The sequence below is a fragment of the Ambystoma mexicanum genome, chromosome 5q, assembly GCF_040938575.1.
Source record: "Ambystoma mexicanum isolate Mex_15411 chromosome 5q, UKY_AmexF1_1, whole genome shotgun sequence".
In the NCBI taxonomy this organism is placed as follows: domain Eukaryota; kingdom Metazoa; phylum Chordata; class Amphibia; order Caudata; family Ambystomatidae; genus Ambystoma; species Ambystoma mexicanum.
In genome coordinates this window covers 1,365,616,987-1,365,641,754 of record NC_090933.1, presented here as the reverse complement: position 1 = coordinate 1,365,641,754, position 24,768 = coordinate 1,365,616,987, and the positions used below count along the sequence as shown (strand labels likewise).

General features: G+C 43.4%; 1 protein-coding gene across 1 annotated transcript in view; it reads left to right on the top strand.

The window, feature by feature from the left end:
* The window catches only part of LOC138498429 (scavenger receptor cysteine-rich type 1 protein M130-like), a 950,335-nt gene that overhangs the window by 545,597 nt on the left and 379,970 nt on the right, over window positions 1-24,768 (top strand). Inside the window, exons 6-7 of the mRNA XM_069622185.1 lie at window positions 3,661-3,693; window positions 22,538-23,055. Of these exons, the coding sequence (XP_069478286.1) occupies window positions 3,661-3,693; window positions 22,538-23,055 (551 nt within the window). The remainder of the gene's footprint in view (window positions 1-3,660; window positions 3,694-22,537; window positions 23,056-24,768) is intronic.

Sequence of the window (24,768 nt, the reverse complement as noted above, 5' to 3'; positions counted from 1 at the left end):
CACATGGACTGGTAAGAGTGTCTACATTGAATGACTTCTGATGTATTATTCATCTAATAGACTGGCAAGGATGTCTTCATTATATGGGCTCTGATTTATTATTCATCTCATGGACTGGCAAGGGAATCTGCATTATATGGGTTCTGGTGTATTATACATCACATGGACTGGCAAGGATGTTTAAATTATATGTTTTCTTGTATATTATTCATCACATGGACTGGCAAGGATGTCTAAATTATATGGGTGCTGGTGTATTATTCATCACGTGGACTGGCAAGAGTGTCTATATTAAATGAGTTCTGATTTGTTATTCATCTCATGGTCTGGCAAGGGAGTCTACATTACCTTGCTTCTGATTTATTATTAATCTCATGGACTCCAAGGGTGTTTACAATATATATGGGTTTTGATTTTATATTCATCTCATGGACTGGCAAGGGTGTCTACATTATATGAGTTCTGATTTATTATTCATCTCATGGACTGGCAAGAGTGTCTACATTATATGAGTTCTGATTTATTATTCATCTCACGGACTGGCAAGGATGTCTACATTCTCTGGTTTCTGATTTATTATTCATCACATGGACTGGCAAGCATGTCTACATAATATGGGTTCTGATTTATTATTCATCTAATGAACTGGCAAGGATCTCTAAATTATATGGGTTCTGGTGTATTATTCATCTTATGGACTGGCAAGGGTGTCTACATTATATAAATTCTAATTTATTATTCATCTCATGGACTGACAAAGATGTCTTCATTATTTGGGTTCTGATGCATTATTCATCTCATGGACTGACACGGGTTTCTACATTATATTAGTTCTGATGTATTATTTTATATTGTGGACTGGCAACGGTGTCTACAATATATGGTTTCTGATTAATTATTCATTTCATGGACTGACAAGGATGTCTACATTATATGGGTACAGATTTTCTATTCATCTCATGGACTGGTAAGGGTGTCTACATTGTATGACTTCTGATGTATTATTCATCTAATGGACTGGCAAGGATCTCTACATAATATGGGTTCTGATTTATTATTCATCTCATGGACTGGCAAGGGATTCTGCATTCGATGGGTTCTGATGTATTATTCATCTCATGGACTGGCAAGGGATTCTGCATTCTATGGGTTCTGATTTATTATTCATCTCATGGACTGGCAAGGGTGTCTACATTATATGGATTTTGTTCTATTATTCATCACATGGACTGGCAAGGATGCCTAAATTATATGGGTTCTGGTGTAATGTTCATCTCATGGACTGGCAAGGGTGTCTACATTATATAAATTCTAATTTATTATTCATCTCATGGCCTGACAAGGGTGTCAAAATTATGTAATTTCTGGTGTATTATTAATCTCATGGCCTGACAAGGGTGTCTACACTATATGAGCTCTGATTTAATATTCAACTCATGGACTGATAAGGATGGCTACATTAAATGGGTACTGATTTAGTATTCATCTCATGGACTGACAAGGATTTCTACGTTATATGGGTACTGTTTTTCTTTTCATCTCATGGACTGGCAAGGGTGTCTGCATTGTATGGGTTCTAGTGTATTATTCATCACATGAACTGGCAAGGATGTCTAAATTATATGTGTTCTGGTGTATTATTCATCTCATGGACTGGCAAGGGTGTCTACATTATATGGGTTCTGATTTATTTTTCCTCTCATTGACTGCAAAGTCCTTGTACATTATATGGGTTTTGGTGTATTATTAATATCATGGAATGGCAAGGGTGTTTTCATTATATGGGTTATCATGCATAATACATCTCATGGTTCTGACAAGGGTTGCTACATTATATCGGTTCTGATGTCTTATTCATCTCATGGACTGGCATTGGTGTCTGCAATATATGGGTTCTGATTTATAATTCATCTCATGGACTGGCAAGGGTGTCTACAATATATGGGTTCTGTTGTATTATCCATCTCATGGACTGCAAGGGTGTCTCCATTACATGTGTTCTGATTTAATATTCATCTCATTGACTTACAAGGATGTCTAAATTATATGTGTTCTGATGTAGTATTCATCTCATGGAATGGCAAGGGTGTCCGCATTATTTGGGTACTGGTGTATTATTCATCACATGGACTGGCAAGGATGTCTAAATTATATGGGTGCTGGTGTATTATTCATCGCATGGACTGACAAGAGTGTCTTTATTATATGAGTTCTGTTTTGTTATTCATCTCATGGACTGACAAGGATGTCTGGATTACCTGGGTTCTGCATTTGTATTAATCCCATGGACTGGCAAGGGTGTCTACAATATATGGGTTATAATTTATTATTCAACTCCTTGACTGGCAGCGGTGTCTACATTACATGGGTTCTGATGTATTATTCATCCATGGACTGGCAAGGTGTCTACATTATATGGGTTCTGATGTATTACTCATCTCATGGTCTGACAAGGATGTCTACATTACCTGGGTTCTGATTTATTATTCATCTCATGGACTGGCAAGGGATTTCTACATTATATGGGTTCTGATGTATTATTCATCTGATGGACTGGCAAGGTTGTCTACATTTTATAGGTTCTGATTTATTGTTCATCTCATGGACTGGCAAGGGTGTCCACATTATATGAGTTCTGATTTGTTGTTCATCTCATGGACTGGCAAGGGTGTCTACATAATATAGGTTCTGATTTATTATTCATCTCATGGACTGACAAGCACGTCTACAGTATATGGGTTATAATTTATTATTCAACTCATTGACTGGCAGGGGTGTCTACATTATATGGGTTCTGATTTATTATTCATCTCATGGAGTGGCAAGGGTGTCTACATTATCTGGGTTCTGATGTATTACTCATCTCATGGACTGACAAGGATTTCCACATTATATGGCTTCTGATTTAGTATTCACCTCATGGACTTTTCAATAAGCGCTTTATTTGAGTTTGACCCTGTATTCCCTTCAATCCCTCTGTCCTTTTTTATGGACTTTGGGGGGAATAAGGAGGATTCAGTCGGTACATTTTTACTGCATAGGTTATAATAAGACTTCAGGAGATTCACTTTATATTTTAACTAATGGAATATTTTCAACCAATGGAGAAGAGAAATGACAGGCTTTTCACAATGAATCCTTAATTTGAATCCTTTTCCCCTGTCCGGGCCTTCATTCTTTCAATAAGTAGACTAGTAGCTATGTTCCTTCTTCCTTCCCTAAACACAACCAATTGTGCTGCCACCCCAGATGTGCACCCAGCAATGTCACTCCTTCCCTGAGTGCCACCAGACTGCCATGGACAAGCTGTTGACCTCTCAGAACTGCCACCTCAGATGTTCACCAAGCTAAACAGCACCCCACTGAGACATCCCCCCAGATGTTCCTCACTATGTCCCATAGCACCACCAGTCTGCCCACTGGGCCACATTTTTGGTTCTCACACAGTAGCTGTGCAAGTCATGTTATTTTAGCAGTCCATGGCAAATACTGTTTACATTTTATCCATGATCTGCTTTATACAGCTAAGGTTTTAGCTGCATTAAGCCTTTATTTGAATATGATGTGATGCATTTCTTGATTCAGAACATGTAATGGCCATTCTGTTCATTATAACATTGGCTGCACGTATTTTACCTTTGACCTCTTTTGTCTCTGCAGAAAAACGGATATTTGATCCACGTATCTACAAAGGTAAGTTACATTTCTGTTATAAAACGAGGGAGTTTCATGTACATATGTAAACAGAAATTGTGCTTCCAATAACTATTGATTTGTATATGTTTGTTTGTTTAATTTATTTGTAGAGCGCTCCAGACCCGTGGGTAGAAGGGCGCTTTAAGGATACGGTTACAGTCATGAAATATGCATTAACATTTACAGGGTACATCAATTTACGAAGAAGGATTTACATAATACGACAATTTACATATAATACAGGTGTGGTTGGAGATGAGGGTAAAAGCTACACATTATTCAGTAGCCAGCCAATAACCAGTTTCCTAAAGATCGGGAAGGACTCAGTGGTTTTAATTTTGAGTGGTAAGGTGTTCCAAAGTTGGGAGGCTAGCACAATGAAGCTAGCACCTCCTGCTCTTTTTAAGGCGAATCTGGGCACTAGTAGGCTTAAGGAGTTGGTTGATCTGGTGGTTCTGGATGAAGATTTTAAAGTAAATTTGTTGGAGAGGTACGGTGGGGCTAGATTATTTAAGGCCTTATAAGTGAGGCCGATAGTTTTGAGGTAGATTTTTTGCTGTATGGAGAGCCATTTGCACGCTTTCCTGGTTGTAGAGATGTGTTCACGCCTTGGGATGTTGAGTGCTGCGCGTAGAGCATTGTTCTGGAGAACCTGGAGTTTGTTAATTATGGATTGGTTGGCTTCTAGGTACAAGCTGTTGCAATAGTGTAGTTTGGATTGAATGAGTGCTCTGGCCAGAGTGAGGCAGCTGTCGGGGGACAGGAAGGGTCTGCTAGCCCTGATTAGCTTACCTGTATATGCAGTGGCCGAGGCGGTTGAGTTGATTTGTTTGACGAGGTTGGTGTTGGCATCAAGGTGGAAACCTAAGGTTTTCACACTTTTAGCGATAGGGATGGTGTTACCGTCTATGATGATGTTCTTGTAACTGGGGCTGAGTTTAGACAGGTTATTAGGAGAACCGACCAGCAGAAGCTCCGTCTTCTCATCATTCAGGCAGAGGCCGTGGGTGGCCATCCACGCCTGAATGATGGAGAAGATTTTGTTGATCCGGGTGACGTCCGCATTGTAGTTGCCTGAGATGGCGAGGAGAATCTGGGTGTCATCTGCATAGTTGGTGTAGGTGACACCCAGACGGTCCAGTTTATAGAATAGAGGCTTCGTAAATATATTATACAATGTGGGGGAGACACAGGAGCCTTGTGCGACTCCGCAGGTGATGGGGATAGGGTCAGCAGATGTAGTGTAGAAGACTCGCATGGTTCTATTCGCCAGGAAGGATTGTATCCATGTGGAGGCAGAGGAGGAGAAGTGGGCTGCGATGGAGAGGTGGTTGCACAAGATTTCATGGTCGACTAAATCGAAGGCCGCTGAGAGGTCTAAGAGGAGTAGGATGGCTGCATTTCTGTGGTCTTTGATTTCATCAATCTGGCTTTTGAGGTCAACCAGAGCGGTTTCAGTTCCATGTTGAGGTCTGAAGCCAGATTGACGTATACCTAGCAGTTGGTTATATTCCAGGTACTCCTGAATCTGGATGTAGGCGACTCTGTCCAGGATTTTTTACAGAAACGGGACAGTGGTGATGGGTCTATAATTGGTTGGTATGGCTGGGTCTATGGATTGTTTTTTTAGGAGAGGGAGCACCCAAGATTGTTTTAGGTTGTTGGGGACAGAATTGTTGGCAAACGAAAGGTTGATTAGCTTAGTGATAAAGGGGGAGAGGTCTCTGGCAGCATCTTTTATTATTTGGGCAGGGCAGCTGTCCCCTTTGCAATTAGAAGGTTTTAGGGAAGTGATCATTTTTTGGACTTCTAAAATGGTCACTTTCTTAAAGGTGAAGCCTATGTTGGCTTTGTTAGATGTAGGTGGGCTTAAGCTAGGGTTAGTGGTTTTGTTGCTGGGGAGTTGTTGACGTTTGTTCACAATTTTGGTCTGGAGCCCTGTGATTTTGTTTTTGAGGGCATTCTGGAAGCTGGTGCACCAGGGTTTATCTTTTGAGCAGTTGTCTGGAGGGGGGTTGGGGTTTTCTAGCTCCTTTAGAATTTTAAATAATTCTTTGGTGGAAGAGCCTGCCTGATCAATCCTGAGGCATCTTTTTTGGTGCGAATTATTTCATTTTTGTACAACGCGGAGATGTTCTTGAGAATGGATTTGTTTTCAGGTGAAGGGTTAGTTTTCCATAGTGATTCTAGTTTGCTTTTCTTTTTCCTGAGTAGTTTGAGTTTGGGAGTGTACCACGAGTTCAGGTGGTTTATTGGTTTGCTTTTACGTAGTTTCAAAGGGGCAATGGTATCAATGGCGGTAGTCATGGAGTTGTTGAAGGTGTCAACTAGTAAGTTAAGGTCAGCGTTGTCCGGTAGGGCGTTAAGGGTGGGTAGGACCTGACATGCTGTTTTGGTGCGAATAATATATAACAGGTATCTTTCATGAGACCTCCATCATCCTGTGTTTATGTTCTTTGTATATTGCAGGATAGATTTAATAATAATAATGATAATAATAATAATGTGCATTTATATAGCGCTACGAGCCCTCGGGTATCTGAGCGCTGCTTATTATTACCCACAGTGTGTGGTGCTCACTGTCCAATGCCTGCATGCCATTGCCTCCATACACACAGAACAGGAAATAAGCTTCAATAAGCATCAATATTGAGATAACACAATCATGCAGCAACTTATTATGGCAAAGACTCCTCTAGAATGAGAACAATTGTGAGTTTAAGTCAACATCTGTGTACACATGCCCTGAGATAGGGGCTAGGATGCCATCCACTGATACTCACTGCATCTACTAGGCATAGACAAGCACTTCATGCAATGGGACATCTAATTGTTAACACAGCTGGTAGGGAAAGCAGGGAGTTCATAGTGCCCCCCACTCGGAGAGGACCCTTCATGCTCTTCTTTCATATATCCTGAACCAGACACACAGGTCAGCACAACCTTTCACGTCCCTTAACCACAGAGCATGCATGGGGTGCTGAGTGATAGCCAGACCATCACAATCTGTCTGTTGCAAATAGACCGTTATCTTTCTGGCATTAGGGCCCTAGAAAGCAAACCTCAAACATGTATAATCATGTATTTCCTCTAGCCGTGTCTTAGCTGCTAATTCCATCTGCTCAGTACTGAGCAACCACGGGGCAGATCCTTATCAAATACTAGAATGAGGCCGTGTCTTAGCTGCTAATTCCACCTGCTCAGTCCTGAGCTACCACCAGGCAGCTCCTTATCAAATACTAGACGGAGACCGTGTGTTAGCTGCTAATTCCACCTGCTCAGTCCTGAGCTACCACCAGGCAGCTCCTTATCAAATACTAGACGGAGACCGTGTGTTAGCTGGTATTTCCTCCTGCTCAGTACTGAGATACCACCAGGTAGCTCCTTATGAAATACTAGAGTGAGGCTGTGTCTTAGCTGCTAATTCCATCTGCTCAGCACTGAGCTACCACCAGGCAGCTCCTTTATAAATACTAGAATGAGGCAGTGTCTTAGCTGCTAATTCCACTGCTCAGTACTGAGCTACCACCAGACAGCTCCTTATCAAATACTAGAGTGAGTCCATGTCTTAGCTGCTAATTCCACCTGCTCAGTTCTGAGCTAACATCAGGCAGCTGCTTATCAAATACTAGAATGAAGTTTTGTCTTAGATGCTAATTCCACCTGTTCAGTACTGAGCTACCACCAGGCAGCTTCTTTTCAAATACTAGAATGAGGCTGTGTCTTAGCTGCTAATTCCATCTGCTCAGTCCTGAGCCACCACCAGGCAGCTCCTTATCAAATACTAGAGTGAGACCATGTCTTAGCTGCTTATTCCATCTGCTCAGCACTGAGCTACAACCGGTTCGCTCCTTATCAAATACTAGAACGAGGATCTGGCTTAGCTGCTAATTCCATCTGCTCAGTACTGAGTTACCACCAGGCATAAACTTATCAAATAGTAGAATGAGGCTGTGTCTTCGCTGCTAATTCTCCCTGCTCTGTACTGAACTACCAAAAGGCATCTCCTTATCAAATACTAGAATGAAGCCGTGTCTTAGTTGCTAATTCCAGCTACTCAGTCCTGAGTTACCACAAGCAGCTCCTTATCAAATACTAGAAAGAGGCCGTGTCTTAGCTGCTAATTCCATCTACTCAGTCCTGAGCTACCACCAGCCAGCTACTTAATAAATACTAAAATGAGACAGTGTCTTAGCTGCTAATTCCACCTGCTCAGTACTGAGCTACCAGCAGTCAGCTCCCTAACAAATAGTAGAATGAGGCCATGTCTTAGCTGCTAATTCCACCTGCTCAGTATTGAGCCACCATTAGGCAGCTATTTATCAAATACTAGAATGAGGCGATGTTTTAGCTGCTAATTCCATCTGCTCTGTCCTGAGCAACCACTGAGCAGCTCCTTATCAAACACTAAGAGTAAGGCCATGTCTTAGCTGCTAGTTCCATCTGCTCAATACTGAGCTACCACTGTGCACTTCCTTATCAAATACTAGAATGAGGCTGTGTCTTAGCTGCTAATTCCACCTGCACATTCCTGAGCCATCACCAGGCAGCTCCTTATGAAATACTAGAATGAGGCCGTGTCTTAGCTGCTAATTCCACCTGCTCATTCCTGAGCCATCACCAGGCAGCTCCTTATCAAATACTAGAATTAGGCTGTGTCTTAGCTGCTAATTCCACCTGCTCATTCCTGAGCCATCACCAGGCAGCTCCTTATCAAATACTAGAGTGAGGCTGTGTCTTTGCTGCTAATTCCATCTGCTCAGTATGTAATTTTCCCTCCATGTGTCAACCCCCAAACTTTTTGCTGCTGTTTTACACCCTGATCTAAACTTTGCCAGAGAAGCACAGACTTCAGAAGTACTCTTCTGGGCTTTCGCTCCCTTTTTTATGGGGAAACTGACATGCCCTTAAGACAGTCACTACTGGGAGACTTTGTTTGCCTTAGTCCTTTTCTCATGTTGCAACTTTTGTGCAACATGTAACAAGTGTGCAATCTATTTTACTATACAGCACACTTGGATCTCTAGTCATTTCCAAAGGCCCTAGATACTCTTGCTGGACTTTTCATGAACTGTGCAGATGTGTCATGGATAGGACTGGTGGCAGCTTTCGTTTCACATTATTTTTAACCCTTTCCTGCCATGTTAACCACGTTATCTGCGCTTTGCATGAATAGGTGGCCTGGCTCCAAAATGGCCATGCCACGAGGTTCTTTGTCCTGTTCTTTGGCCATCTTGCCCATTCACCTTCCCCAGGTCGAGTCAACCCAGGCCAGTCCTTTTTTGGTCATGTATTTTCCCGCAAATCCCAATGCTTTTGCGGGCTTCTGCATGCCTTGTGTGTGTGCCTCCAAGATGTGGGCTGGGATGTCTGGTCCCAATACACATCCTGGGAGTCTGGAGTGTCCTGAATGCCTGAGACCACTGTGGTCTATGATTGGTCCACGTATGGAGTGAGTGTTTGTGACCAGCTCTCCCATTGGGTCCTCTCTGTTTTGGCGCGAAGGCAACTTTGGATAAGAGGAGGCTGGAAACACCACTACCAGGTCAATTGCCTGAGTTTTCACTGAACATAGGATAGGATCCAAGTATCCTGCAAACAACAAATCTGAGTCGAGGAACCTCTGGTGACCCGCTGGAAGGTTTGGCACTTTGGCACCCTGAGCCTGCTGTCATCCCGTGGGACCCCTCTGCATCTGGTTGTCCTAGAAGGTCTACAAAGATGCTTTGACCCATTGGAATAGTGGGACCAACTATTCTCGGCACCTTCACCAAAACCTGCAAGTAAGCTTTCTCGGAAGTGTCCCTGGGCCAACCAGTGGGCTGACAGCTTACGCAGGACCTTTGATCTGTCTCTGCCATAGTTTTGAGGAGGCCCTCAAAACTTGGTATACTATTTCTATGTCCACGGCACCCTCACACCAAATTTCGTACACTTGGCATTCCCAGGTCAGAAGTGAGACGAGTGCATCCGGACCTGAGTAAAAGCGATTACCGTGTTGCCCTGCTGCAGCGACATCTTTTGCAAGTCCACTGCATTTGTGACGCTCTTGCCCCTGAATCCTACTGCAGTGAAACTGGGGTGATTCATCCCCCCCAGAGTGGAGAAATTGCCACTGTCCCGTGCTGAGAAGTCCTTTTTGCTGTCGTCGAATTTGCAACCAAATTGGACTAACCTGCTGAAGTTTTGGTCTCCTTGCCTCAGGGACCCGTGAGTAATCATTACCCCAACCATTGTACCCTAGCGCCAGAGCCCAACTTTATGCATGAGTGACCCCTGGGGGCCCCTCTCTTGTCCACTGCTATTGCGAAATAGCGACTCCATCCCGAACTCTTGAACTGCCTCTGCCTTCAAGTGAAGGTCCTTCTTGAATAGTGGGAACTTATTCTTCATTGCCTTATCCACCTTCCCGAGCTGTTAGAGACCCCAAAAGAGACCCTGCTTTCTCCATTGGAACAACCGCGTGCATTGGCACACATGTACTTTTGAGCACAAGGCTCCACTCTTCTTAGGGCTTGGACTGCTGTTAAGACTGATTTCCTATACTCTGGCCTGGTGGACAGATGTATAGAAAGCCATCCTATATTATGACAGGGACAACTCTGGGAAACTGTAGCCAAACCAGCTTAAGGTAGCAGTGACAGGCGGTCTAGGCTAAATTCTTCAGAGGGGTGAGAGTGTAAAGGGTCCACAATGAGGTCACACAATAGGAGTCACAAATACACTTAGACAGGATGTATAAAAAAAATACAGTTATTGACCAGACACACTATAAGGAAAATGACTACAAGCGGGCAGATTTATCAACCAGTACCATCAAACTAAAATACATATATACAGTCACAGGTTCAAGTGCATAATACAAATCAAAATACTCCTGCAAGGGAATGAATAGAGAGGATCCGTAACTAATATTGTCCAACCCTAAGTTTCCTGGGGCCTTGTGCCCTATTGTTCAGGATACAAAGACACAGCACTCAGGAGGCAGGACAACATGTAGGTGGGGTCTCTGGGGTCCAGTGATGGATTCTTAGAACCAGGGTTCAAGATAGACAAGTGCCCAAAATTACCCGCAACTGTTAGAAGTCTTGCCAAGGCAAGTACTAGCAATGCCAATAGGTTTAGGATAAAAGATATTATAAGTCCATTGACTTATAATGGGAGTATAGGGGTATGTTAAAAGCTCAGTAACTTACCCCCCTCACTCTGAATCTTCCCAAGAACAAAGGAAGGGTGTCCACTGAATGACATGGGCCTCGATGTTCACGGGTTGCAGGTTTGAGTGATTCTCTGGTTAGGATCTTTTGCTGATGCAAGGAACTCTTGATGAAGAAATGCTGAAAAAAGATGCATCACCTTCTCAGGACTGGAGGCGGGTCAGAAAAGCAATTATCGGACCATGAATGCAGCGCACAGCGATGCAGCAGGACTCAGTAGCCGCGGTCAGACTTTCCGTTCTTTATCATGTCCCCTTGGTCTAGGATGACGAAATTTCGCAGAGGCTGTCATTGCAGTGGCATCTGAGAGTGTGCCAAGTTTGAGGTGGAATCTCTGAATGGCAATGAAGATAACCCGGTAGCCCAAAAACGAAGCTGGTCAGCCACAGGAAGATTCCCGGGCACTTCCAAAGGTGGTTTTCTGTAATGCGCACCGAGTAGGCTTCGCGAATGGATGGTCCCTCCACTCCTGGGGTCGTAGCACCTTTGCAGGCCTACTGGAGATCACAAGACAGACAGGGCTCCACCAGGACTACATCAGAAGTTGGTTGTCAGGCCTCCTTCAGACAGGTTTCAGGTTTCTTTATGGGTCTTCTCAGCTGGACAGATTGTTGGTTCATTCAGTTTCTCCCAGTATCTCTGAGAAATGCATGCAGGAGCCCTCTTCTTATCCTAAAAGCCAGGTAGGAGTCGAAACTCCCAGTAGCCAATGGCAGAACTAGCCCACACACACACCCCACAGTGGTCCAATCAGGTCCACTGGCGGGAACACTCATGCATACCACTCAGACACACAGAAACCAGGATGTGTATTAGGGTCAGACTGACCCAGCCCACATCCTGCCTGCAAACATACAAAGCCCTCCAGTAGCCCGCCAAAAGCTTCTGCTTTCCCGGGCACTGGAAGTCCGTATAAGGATCTTTCTCACCTCTGAGGCCAGGAAGAAGGCTAAACAATAAGATGCAAAAAGAATGGGTGAAAATCCTCGTGACACAGCCATGTTTGACTAGTAACCACAGTAAGTAGCCAAACAGGGTAAACATGGTTAAGCTAAAACAAAATTCCCCAAAAAGTGAGGAAACATCACTGCTGCCACCAGCCCATCTTTTAAGCACCACATAAATCCTTTGAGTGTTAGTCTAGGGCAAAACAAAAATGAATCCCATTGCACTGCAGTGTAAGCTGCTATGTGCAATGATAACAAGTTACCACATGTGATACAAAGGTAACCACAAGTAGCAACATAGTCACAAGACTAAGGGAAACACTGTTTCCCAGTACTGATAGCCTCAATGACATATCAGTTTCCCCATAACATGTGAGCAAAGGCCAGTACAGTGAAGCTTAAGGCTTCACTGTACTGTAAAAAGTACAGGTCAGATTGAAAAATAAAAGCACAAAGTTTGGGGGTTCCATAAAGATTGACGGAAAGGTTCAGTAAAGAGAATCTTTCCTAACAACTGCAGCTTAGTTAGGTGAATAACTGATTTTGAATTGGGTCTAAAGATTAGCTGCACTGCCTGTTTTTGCCCCTCTAGGTTGTCAACATATTTGGTGCAGTCCTCCCTTTTGACCCTCCTGGTCTTGTATATATATTGTGTTGAATGTGATGTATTGGTTTACTTAGTGTTACTGTGATTCGTTGCTACATTCTGTGTTGCAAAGGCCTTCTAATAAATGTGTCTATTATAATACCTGTCTGGAGTAATTTGTAACTGTCCTTTCTCTGTGTGCTCATTAAGGTCCTTCAGTCACCCTCACCCCTCCTGAAACTTAGTCTTCACTGCCTGGCACAGCTACCCTGATTGGTCTGGCTGTCCAGAGGTTACCCCATTCTAAGAAACTAGGTTGGCCTTCTAAACCTCTGCCCCTCCTGGACAGAGTTCAGAAATCCTTCTTAACAAATTGGTGTACAGCGGTGGGATAGGACTGAAGGTATCCAGTGTTGCATACTAGCGAAGGCATTTTGAGTTATTCCTAACAGGACATAGTGAATTGTTGTAGTATAACTGAAAAAGGCCATAGTCCTATCAAACAGTATGGAAACAAGTACCTTGTTAACTTTAAATGCTTCTAAATCTGAAATATTGAAGAAGATGTGTGCTGAGAGAGGTGCCTCTGCTCAAGGAACAAACATGGAAATGATTCAAAGAATCATGGACTGGCAAGAAGCTCAGTTCAGTGTCATAGCTCCTGTGGACAGTACAGAAGAAGGTGGGGCTGCTTCCACCGGCAGAACTGACAGTTCTGTCTCTGCCCTTGACCATGGGACCCATGAGTATTTGGAGGATGTAATCTCTATTGTTTCCTCTGCCAGTGTTGATGGGGAGGCCATGCTTGAATTCAAGAATCAAGAACTGCTGTTTAGGCAGAAGGAGCTTGAATTCAACATGACCAAACTAAAAATAGACCAGGCAGAAAAACAGAAGACAGGGATCACCAGTGGAACTGGCCAAGCTTCAGGTTGCCAATGGATCCAAGGGTCCTGGACATGGGTCTAGGGCCTCCTTTCATCCAAGGTTTCCTAAGGATCTGCTCGGTGTGTATGAGAAAAAGAATCACATTATGGACTAGCTGAATGCATTTGAGTATGCCTGTGAAGTTCAACAAGTTGACAATGCTGATAAAATTGCCTGGTTACTTAGTAGACTGCCCCATTCTGGCTGCAGTGCCATTATGGAAATGTCAAAAGCTGAGAGAGCAGATTTTGCAATGTTGAAGCAAACTCTCATCTTAAAGTTTGGAAAAACTTCTGCCCAATACTTAAAAAGATTCAGAGAGTACAAAAAGAAAGAAGGTGGTAATGGGTATCTATGTAACTGAATCCTTAAAGAACATGACTTGCTGGGTTGAAGGTTACAAGGTTTCTACCTTTGAAGGTATGATATGTCTTGTCATGCAGGAACATATTTTTGCATCTTCTTCCCCTGCGCTTAAGCAGCACTTGGCAGATTCAAAGGAGATAGATCCTAATAAACTTGCCATAGCAGCAGATTTGTGGGTGTTGCATTGAGTGTCCCATAAGGACAAGACTCATCGTGGTAACCAGGAGGAGGAGAAAACGACAGAAGATAAGGAGGGTGGGGAAACTGACAAATCTTCTTCCCAAAAGGGCCACAAAAAGAAAAATAAGGGTAAGACACAAGAGAACTCACAGGGTAGTGGAGGTCAGCCTCCGAAACAGAACTCTGGTTATAATAAGCCTCCCTATGTAAACAGACCCAATGGATCTTGTTTCGCTTGTGGAGCAACTGACCATGTGAAGGGGGATCCCCGTTGTAAGGTTAGACCTTTGGGGGTCCACTCCGCTAATCTGGCCTTCTCCTCCTATGAGGAAGAAGAGATTACAGGGCATCCTTCTCCTCAGACTCCTTCTCTAGTGGGATAGAAGCTGAGGTAGTTTTAGTTTCCCTGAGTTCCTGGGAGCCTAAAGTCTCAGAGGCTTATGCTAGGATTTCAGATAATACCAAGCACTACTTTAAAGACAGTGTGCTGATCAATGGAGTAGATACTCCAGCTCTTAGGGATAGTGGGTGCAGTCGAACTGTAGTGGATTCTACATTGGTAGACTCAGAGGAAGTTGCCAGAGCTCCTCTGGACCCCACTAAGTTGGCAGATGGCTCACCTCTCATTTTCCCAGTAATACCTGTAACTCTTACTATCAATGGTACAGCAGTCAGAATTCCAGTGTGCACACAGAGGAATGTCCCAGGAAAGGTTTTGCTGTGAAATTATCTCAGAGCTTTAGGGCTTGTGGGAGATACAGCTGAAAGCCCATGCACAAGGTCTCAAACAAGGGCAACACTGGACAAGACCAATGCTATACCCCAGCCAAAGGGGAAACCCAAGGCTAAAGGAGACAAACAATACAAAAGAGGGAAAGAGAACATTCCCCCTAACTCACCTACCACTGAGGTGGATGTAGTTGGTCAATCACCAGGACCTGACGAGGAGGTGGTGATACCTGAACTAATGGACCCACATGACCATCCTGAACTAAATGATTTGTTAGTGGAAGGTGATCCTGATAGGGAAGAATTTAGTAAGGGCCAACGTTAGTGCCCATCTCTGGCAGGCCTGCTCCTAGCTTGAGGGTGAACCTCCTGGGAAGCACCAGATTTATTGGGAAGGTGGTCACCTGTATAGCGAGCCTACAGAGTCTACAGAAGGAGACCATAGGAGGTTGGTGGTTCCCCTTGCTCTACGACCCTTCCTCCTGCAGTTGACGCATGAAGTGCGCTTGCTGGTCACCTTGGAATCAAGAGAACACATCAAAGGTTATCCATATACTTCTACTGGCCCAAGATGGGGGTGCAAGTAGAAAGTCACGGCAGGAGTTGTGCCTCCTGCCAGCTATCTTTTAAGAGTGGCTCAACAATCCAAGCTCCATGGGTACCACTCCCATTTGTGGGGGTACCATTTGAGAAGGTAGGGATCAACATTTCTGGTCCCCTAGACCTCCAAACATCCTCAGGCAATAGGTATATCCTGGTGCTGGTTGACAATGCCACCGGATATCCTGAGGCCATCCCATTGAAAACTGTGACTAACAAGTCAGTTGCAAAAGCTTTGCTTGGCATGTTTACTAGGGTTGTCTTCCCTAAAGAAGTTGTTCAGACAGAGGCAGCAACTTTATGTCCAAGTATTTGCAGGCCATGTGGAAGGAATGTGGGGTTACCTGTAAGTCTTTCTCTGCTTATCATCCACAGACCATTGGACTGGTATAAAGGTTTAACAGAACCTTGAAGAGCATGAATGGGGCTCTGGAACAACCCCAAAGACGAAAATGGGAACTTCTGTTACCATGCTTACTGTTTGCCTACAGAGAGGTACCACAAGAGGGTGTTGGCTTCAGCCCCTTTGAACGTCTGTTTGGTCAACCTGTAAGGGAACCCCTGGCCATAGTCAAGGAGGGCTGGGAGATGCCCACTCCCCTCATAACTACCAATGTAGTGGACTATGTTCTAGGGCTCAGAAAAAGGATGGTGCTCCTGATGGGCCTGGGTAGTGAAAGGTTGAAGGCAGGACACGTGCTGGTGAAACATTGGTATGACCAGAAGGCTTCCCTCATCAATTTCATACCTGGTCAGAAAGTCCTGATCATGAATCCTAGAAGGCCTAGAGCTTTACATGACAAGTGGTCAGGCCCTACACATTGGTGAAATCACTGGGTGAGTTCAACTATTTAATGGACCTTGGAAGGCCTGGACAGGCACCAAAAGTGTTCCATGTAAATAGACTGAAAGCTTTCATCCCAAGAGTTGAAATTGCAGTCCTGCTGTTGGCTTCAGATGTTGAGGAAGAGGATCCTGAACCTCTCCCTGACCTGTTCCAAAGCGGTCCTTCAGATAGCTCCATTGAGGGTGTCCAAGTGGCCCCTCATCTGACTTCTGATGAACAGGCCGAGGTGAAAACTTTTCTTAGGCAATTTTCTCTCTTGTTCTCACAGTCAACTGGTTTGACACATTGCTGCAAACATAACATTGACACAGGAGACAGTGCACCTACCAAAGGTAGGGGATACAGAATGTCAGACAAAATAAGGTCTTACATTAATACAGAGGTCAACAAGATGTTGGATCTTGGGGTGATTGAATCCTCCAGAAGTCCTTGGTCCAGCCCAGTGGTGTTATTTCCAAAAGCAGGTACTTCTGAACTGAGGTTCTGTGTGGATTACAAGGCTCTGAATGCTGTCACCAAGACAGATGCACAACCCTTGCCTAGAACAGATGAGCTGGTGGATAGTTTGGGTGCCTCGAAGTACCTCAGCACGTTTGACCTCACTGCAGGCTATTGGCAAGTAAGCCTTGCAGAACATGCCAAGAAGAAGACAGCGTTCTCAACACCAGAGGATCTTTACCATTTTAGGGTAATACCTTTTGGCGTAAAGAATGCCCTTGCCACTTTCCATAGGCTTGTGAATGATGTGTTGAATGGGTTGGATGAATTCTGTCTTGCATATCTGGGTGATATAGCAGTTTTCAGTGCCACCTGGGGGGACCATGTGAAACACCTTAGAATTGTGTTACAGGCTCTTCAGAAGGCCCACTTGACCATAAAGGCCAGCAAGTGCCAGACTAGACAAGGATCAGTGGGCTACCTTGGACATGAAGTAGGTTGAGGGAGGATACAGCCTCTTCCCAGTAAAGTACAAGCAGTACAAGACTGGCCTACCCCCACTACACAGACCCACGTGAGAGCCTTTTTGGGACTCACTGGGAACTACAGAAATGTCATGGCAGACTATGATACCATAGCTGCCCCTATGACGGCTCTCCCTACTCCAAAGAAACCCAAGAAGGTAACTTGGTCTGAAGAGTGTGAGAAGGCCTTCATTGGCTTAAAAGTCTCCTTGTGCCAGGCCCCTGTTCTCAGGGCCCCTGATTACCAAAGACCTTTTATTGTGTAGACAGATGCCTCTGAAACTGGGTTAGGAGTGTACTATCACAAGTATATATGAATCCCCTGTAATAGTTTTCTAAGGTTGGATATCCAAAGCCACCCTCTTTAGTACCTCGTGTTAGGGAGAATTCTCCAGAATGACTTATTTCCCTTACCTACTGAGTCCCTCAGCAGCTTTGCTGGATTTCTAGGATTTTGTTTTCACCTGGTAAGAGTGTGAGAATTTTTTCCCACTCCTACATGTGCTTTGCTGTGTGTATTAAAAAAATGTGAAAAAGAAAATAAGGTGAATCCACCCTATTAAAACTGGTGCTCTGAGTTGGCCCCTGTCAGGGCTGCAGAAGTATATGGTCTAGTACTTGTATGTTTTGAGAAATAATTTACTTGCAACAAATTCGCTTGAATTAATCATATGAATTTCAAAAGAACAGCACGCTCAAAGTTAGTGCAATTTCATAAGCAGAAATAATGGAAATCACATACCCATGGTATTCATGTTCACAAATATGTCCCAATGCGTTGATTTAGGATAGAGAGGAAACTTAGTGTCAGCAAGGCTATTATTAGGTAAATTCACATGGTATATAAACCAGACGGATAAAAAGAAATGTACCTCTCGTTTCATTTAAGTCTTCTTGAAGCGTGTTTACGAATGTCTGATATGCTTGATCGCTTACCTCTCTCCTTTGTGCTGAAGCTCTGGAGTCAGACGCATCCGCGAAATCGCAAGTGCGTGTGACTCTGTGAGCATTTATATGTTGCCAATTTATCTAGCCTTTTCAAATTATGTTTGGCAATGAAAGTAAATGTTTGGCAAAGCGTTATTTAGAATCTAAACAATTTGTACAGTCCTGAAGATGGTTCACAACTGAAATGCATTGGCACATGTACATTGAAAAGCCAACCATTATGTTTGCCTGGCCTCATGAAATATGAAATAGAAGTACTTAATGAAGTACACATAGAGGAATGTGAATAAACAATTCCTATGATAAATGCAAGTGGATTTATTGCAAGTAAATTATTTGTCAAAACATACAAGTACTAGATCATATACTTCTGCAGCCCTGACAGGGGCCAACTGACAGCACCAGTTTTAATAGGGTGGATTCACCTTATTTTCTATTGTGCATCATTTTTGGTCCTGATGCCATAGGACCTTTTTTGACTGGTAGCTCCAGGCTAAAGCAATCAGAGAAATTTGAAACACATTATAATTAGGGTGTGGACATAAATAAATCAAACAAGCCATGTGGTTGCCACCGATATCCTGCATTCCTTGAACTTTGTCTCGTCATAACCAAGGTGGAGGCACATGATATCTGACTTTGAGGAAACACAAACAAAAATAATGTCATTTGCGGACATAGAAGGCTTAACAACAAATAGAGCTGAAATATTAGGCTTTACGGCCGAAGAGGCAGACAAAATATGTGGTCTGATAAAAGACACTGGATTCAGTGTGACCAATTAAACAATTTACATAAACTGGGAGCCAATAAATTATCAAATTTCCTGTACAATTCCGCTGGTAAGCCATCTAACCCCGGGGATTTCCCTAACTTGAGTTGCTCAATTGCTAATAAAACCTCATTTACTTCAATGTCCGATTCCAAGGAACCATTATCATCAGGTGATAGTCTCTTCATGTCAATATGTTCAATTTTTTTTTTTAATGGCATAGTTTATTTATAAAATTTTTCATTGTATAAACGTGTTTTAAGAAAGATAGAAATTGAGAGATAGGAGAAAAGAGCAAACAAATCACTTCATTTGTTGAGTTCAAGGATGGTTTGGAGAAATAGGGCTATTGTGTAGGTGTATTTGTTGTTCTGCCCGCTTAGGAAGGTAGACCATCTTTCTTCTGTGGTCATCTGCTGGTCAGAGAGTTTAAAAAAAGCCCCAAATTCTTTGCATTGAGAAGAGAGGGAAGGGCATTCCATTACAAGGTGGAACAAGATTTCAATGGATTTTTGCACATCACAAAAACGACAGTATTGATCCTTTCAGGGAATCTTGCAGGGAATCTGCTTGGTGATGGCAAGGTGTGATCTTGTTGGAAGCATGTTCAGGCGTATTCTGAGGAAGGTTGATCTCACTTCCTCCGTATACAATTTCTCATAATCATGTTTAAAGCCTGCACATATCTCAACATTTTTCCAAACTAATTGGCCACTTTCATCTTCTATCCCCTGAACATATGATCTCTCTCGCATACCCTTCTACTTATTTGCCGTAAACGCCCACTTTTGTCTCCACTTTCGTAATATTTTTGTTTCGTAAAAAAAAATAAAAACCCTGTCCATCTTAAGCCTATCCTTAGCCTTACCCAATCAGTTGTACTTCTGCAGGAAACTTGATAACTTTGCTTCTATTGCGTTCAGTTCATCCACAGTTTTCTTCTTAAGGCGAGAAGGCCTACTTATACATTTTCCCCTGATCGTTGCTTTAAAACTATCTCACACAATTTCTTGATCCGCAGAGCCCTCATTTCCCATTAAGCACTTGTCATGGTGGACAGGAATAACAAAATGGCACCAATATTACTTGTACTGGGGAAAACTCTGCCCAAGGGATAATACTGAGAACATTGCACTTGCACCGGTGCAAAGTCTCTAGAATCTGGCACCGGTGGAAAGACAATGAGTGGCACAGAATGAAACTGTTCAGCAAATGATGTCTGAAAGGACATTCTTTACTTGTGCCCGTGGTCATGGAAGCGGTTTTCCAGAATCCAGAGGAAGTGTATGAAAGCTCTGTCTGCACTTACCTGCCATGTATGTGACAATAGACAGTAAAGGTCAGAGTTCAATAGGAGTGTGTCATGAGTGTATAAAACAGCACATTAAAAACATGTCAAAGATACATTTATTTGCATCTAAGTACTAAACAGTGAAAGTGAGCAGTCCCCAACATGCAATTCAAACTCCCCAATGAGAGTAAATAATGGACAGACCCCAGGAGGGAATGAGACCAACATCAAGTGCGTGTGAAAGTGAAAGTAAAGTTACTCTAAAATAGGGCAAGCAGATGACTCTGCAAACTCTGCGAGCGCTCTGCCCAATATCACTCTGGCAGTACTTTAAAAAGGGTTACAGCATCATAAATGACGTCATGCTTTAAGTAATAAGAGTTATCATTGCTAGAGTCACAAATCCAGTATAACTGTGTAGGCGCTGCCTCCAGATGATTGGATAGTTGCTTGGCGGGAAGGTGGACATCACGTGCCTCAGCCGGGCTGGTCAGTGTGAGGTGAAGGTTATGTATCTCCGGATAAGGTGATTGACACTAACTCTCGAGTCTTAACACCACTTCAAAGTATGCAATAAAAGACACTCATAAAAAATGACCATTGACATCATGACGTTCGGAGGAGGACCATATATGTCACATGTTATGTCTTGTGTCCCTGAGAGGGGGAGAGGTAAGGGGCCCATCTTGAGTCAGGGGGCAAGGAGTTGAGCATTCTGTGCGGGCAGAGTGGAAATAGGAGTGGACACATTTGTAGCATTAAGGCATCAGTGAGACATGGGCCTTTGGCCGCAGCACTATCATAAGGAGGTAAGAAGGTGGGGGCTGTGTGTTCTTCGTGCGCGGCGCTGCTGGAGAGGGGAGAGAGGGCCCTTTGGTTCTTCAAGTTTGGCCCAGTTTGATTAGTGGATTTATAAGTGAACCAGTGGCATGGGGTTCGATCATGTTTACTGTCACTTTATTTAAAACAAGTAGAAAGCAGGTTCTGACTATATTGTGTGCTCTTTCTTCACATATACCCTGGCCACCTGTGCTACAGAATTGCCTTCATTTGCATTAGTCTTGTGGCCGCACCTTTTATATTGTACACGGGAACCTTATAACATCTCAATACATTTGTGAGTACGCACAGTAGTGAAAAACAAGTGAGCATGTGGACTACCCATTTTACATCATAACATATGGGTCACCTAGCACCTAACACATTTGTAAGAGCATTTGGTACTGAAAGGCATGTAACCCATATTATAGAACACCAATATGTGGGTCATGATATTGCATTCATTGTAATCAAGTTTAATCAGATCGATTAAGTGTTCATCATTCTGTTACTTATCACTGGGACAGCTCCCTTACACGTTAACACAGGAGAGAATTTATGACCTCAGGTGGGGTTGGCGTTGTGGGTGAAGCAAGGTGACACACAGTCGTGGGGCATGCATCTGCCACATCAAAAGGGGTGTGAAGTTGGGGGGTTGCACATGTTACATATCTTAAGGGCAGCATCTGCAAATAATGAGGCATGTTTGTGGAGATGAATGGTTTTTTCCAGGCCCAGGCTCTGGCCCGGTCATTTACAGGTCAGTGATGTAAGGGGGAAGGTGAGAGATAAAGTACATAACTTGTAGCTGTGCGTGCCCAGTCTTCCGTGAGAATGGGCCAGCTGCAGGGACACCAGAGGGGAGGAGGTGGAGGGAGTAGCTGGCTAACTGTGTGCAGTGGCAGGGAAGAGCTGCAGGCCTGCAGGATGGCTTTGCTGTGAGCTTGGTATGTACAAAATGGAGTCAGTAATCAGCCCTCTTCAGCCCTTTTATTGACGTGAGTTACATATGTGTTGTCCCGAGGCCTTCCGGCACCTCTGGCCACAGGCACATGGGCAGCCGTGAGATGAGCATAGTGTGCGCACAAGAAGGGAATGGAGGGGAGGGGGCCTAAATGACTTTTCCTCCCATACAACAAACAGCATGTACTGAGAGATCTGCCAGCAGGGCTCCCTTAGTCTGATTTTAGTTTTGACAGCAGGGAGCCGGAATATTTACTTTACTGCCTTGTGTGAACCCTGCTGTAGCGCAGGTGTCCATCTGTTAGACTGTTAGACTTTCCTGTAGCCCTAACTATTCTTCCACTGTGATGTGCACACAGCTTGTGTCATGCTGGAGGTGGCTGCATGCTTCTGCCCGTGCGTGGCACTCCTTTTATGATCCAGTGACACATTGAAACAGCAAGAAAGGGGAGTTCTCATTCAGCTCCCAGCATTTATTACAGGCTCTGATATCTGACAGTGGCCCAGGAATGCCAAACTCCTGTGTTTAAACCTGGAAGATCATCACCCACTTATGTCAGTTCTCAAGCGATTGCGCCATCATGACAGTGCCACTTCTCATGTCTTGCCTTCACTTGTAACATGCCAAGTCCTTCCAGAGATGCGCCAATGGGGACTACACTAACCTCCCTCTCCTTCTCTCCCCAGAGTCTCTCACCCTGAATCCCGACACTGCTCACGCTTCACTCAACATCTCCACTGACGGGAAGACGATCACCTACCTTGAGAAACCAAAAAGTGTTCTCAACAATACAGAGAGATTTACAACCAACAAGTGTGTCCTGGGGTCAGAGGGCTTCACATCGGGAAAGCACTACTGGGAGTTAACATTGTCACCGAAAATCAAAGTTAAGAATGTGAAAGTAAATTTTCTTTATTCTGTGGGCATAGTAAAACAGTCTGCTCTAAAAGGGGGGCACATTCATTTCTATGATACTGATGTTGGGTGGTGGGGTTTCACATTTTTCAAATTACATCACATAGACACTGTTCCTTACCTATATAAGAGTGTCAAAGGCTTAGTAAGAACACTTGGAGTATTCCTTGACTGTGAAGGCCAAGTATTATCAATTTACGATGGCGAGCATCAGAAGCACCTGTACACATACAGTGACACATTCATAGAGAAAGTCTTTCCTTACGTGTGTCTTTTCTTTCCTGCCACCGTGAGCCTGAATTGAACTTTTGGGTGATACCCTCACTTAAACAATCTTTGCTTAAGAAGGTCAAGTGTGTAATGAATGTTTATTTGGAAAATGTAACATTATAGTCAGTCAATATAAGGAGAATTAATATTAAGGCAAAGTACAACATTTCAATATGATCCTTTTCTTTAATTTGATTTCAAGATAGAACATGATATGACGAGCAGCAATGAGAGCAAGTCTGCAGGAGGTCCAGGGACCTGTGATGAACAGACATCAACTGGACGAAAGAAAGATAAGCTGCCCAAGATCACAGAAAGGCCACATTTATTCAACATTAGAAGTGGCTCATGCTCTTCCGATTCACAATGTATTATATTTTCAAACTTTTAAATGTCTCTTCTACCCACTGGCCTAAACTGCAGGCCCTGCTTTGGGAACCAAATACTGAACAGGAATTATTACTCACCCAAGTGTAGGCCTTTGTCTCTGACTTTGCTTCAGGAAAAGTGATTTTAATGGCAATGTTTAGGTTGGTCTGCACACCTACTGTAGATAGATCACAACATAATCCACCCTCAATGAGGCTCTGGAATACAATGGAAGATCAGGGATTTACCAATAAAAGGAGAGGCACAGTCGGGGAGGAAACTAGCTAGTAGTGCCTCAACTGGTGGAATTTTTCCAGATTGAAAATTATCAGATAAAAAGTAACTGCTCAAAAATGAAAATGATTAAAAATTACATATTTGAAGTCTCTGATGACAAAAAAATTCAAAAGTAACCGATGCTTAAAACAATCACCTTTTCATATGTTGACAGGTTGTAACATTTGAAAAGATTTTTTTTTTAAATACCTGTAGACATATTAGTATACTTTGTAGAATTAAATGTTTTCAAATGTAACAGTAAAGTGTGCTGGTGTTTTCCTGAAGTGTAAACATTTTGAGTGGTTTGTAAATTGCATACGTGTGTGCTTTGCAATCATTCCTGGTCAGCTTTAGTTGGGTCTCCGCCATTGTTCTAAGTGGAATGGTCAGACGTGCAAGGGAATACAGGGGTTTACCCATTCCCAGTTGACATTTATGGAGACAAGGACAGAACATGGATGTGGGAGGGGCCCTTTAATAAATGACGTGCAATGTGATGCAAGGGTTTTGCCAGTGGCATGTTTGTGGCTTTAGGGGAAATGTCTTTGATTTCATGTGCAAAGTAGTTTTCATTTTTCTCAACGAACTTGAGGTTTTATTTTTATGGATGCAAATGCCCTTGCAATTTCGGACAAGTACTTGGTGACGCTGATCAATTTTATAAAATTGATTAGAGGAACCGGTGGAAATTATGGATTCCTGAGGCAACGTACATGCTAAGGATCAGCAGACGATCAGCAGGCTCTCGGAAATTGATAACAACATTGTTGCTGAAAAGAAAAACACCAAGATCAATGTTGGATTAAGGTTAGTTCATGAAAATGCATTCATGCACATCACTGTGGAAGACAACAAGAACTCCAGCTGACGGAGATACCCTGTCCAGGTTAGACGGGCCAAAAGAAACCCAACAGAGCTTTCTGAGAATACACTGTTGCAGTTCATTCATTGAGAATTTTGACCTTCCTTCTGAGAATGCATTGTGGCAGTGCCTTCATTGAGCATCTAGATCGTCCTTTTGAGAATGCATTGTGGCAGTACATTCATTGCGCATCTACACCTTCCTTTTGAGAATGCATTGTGG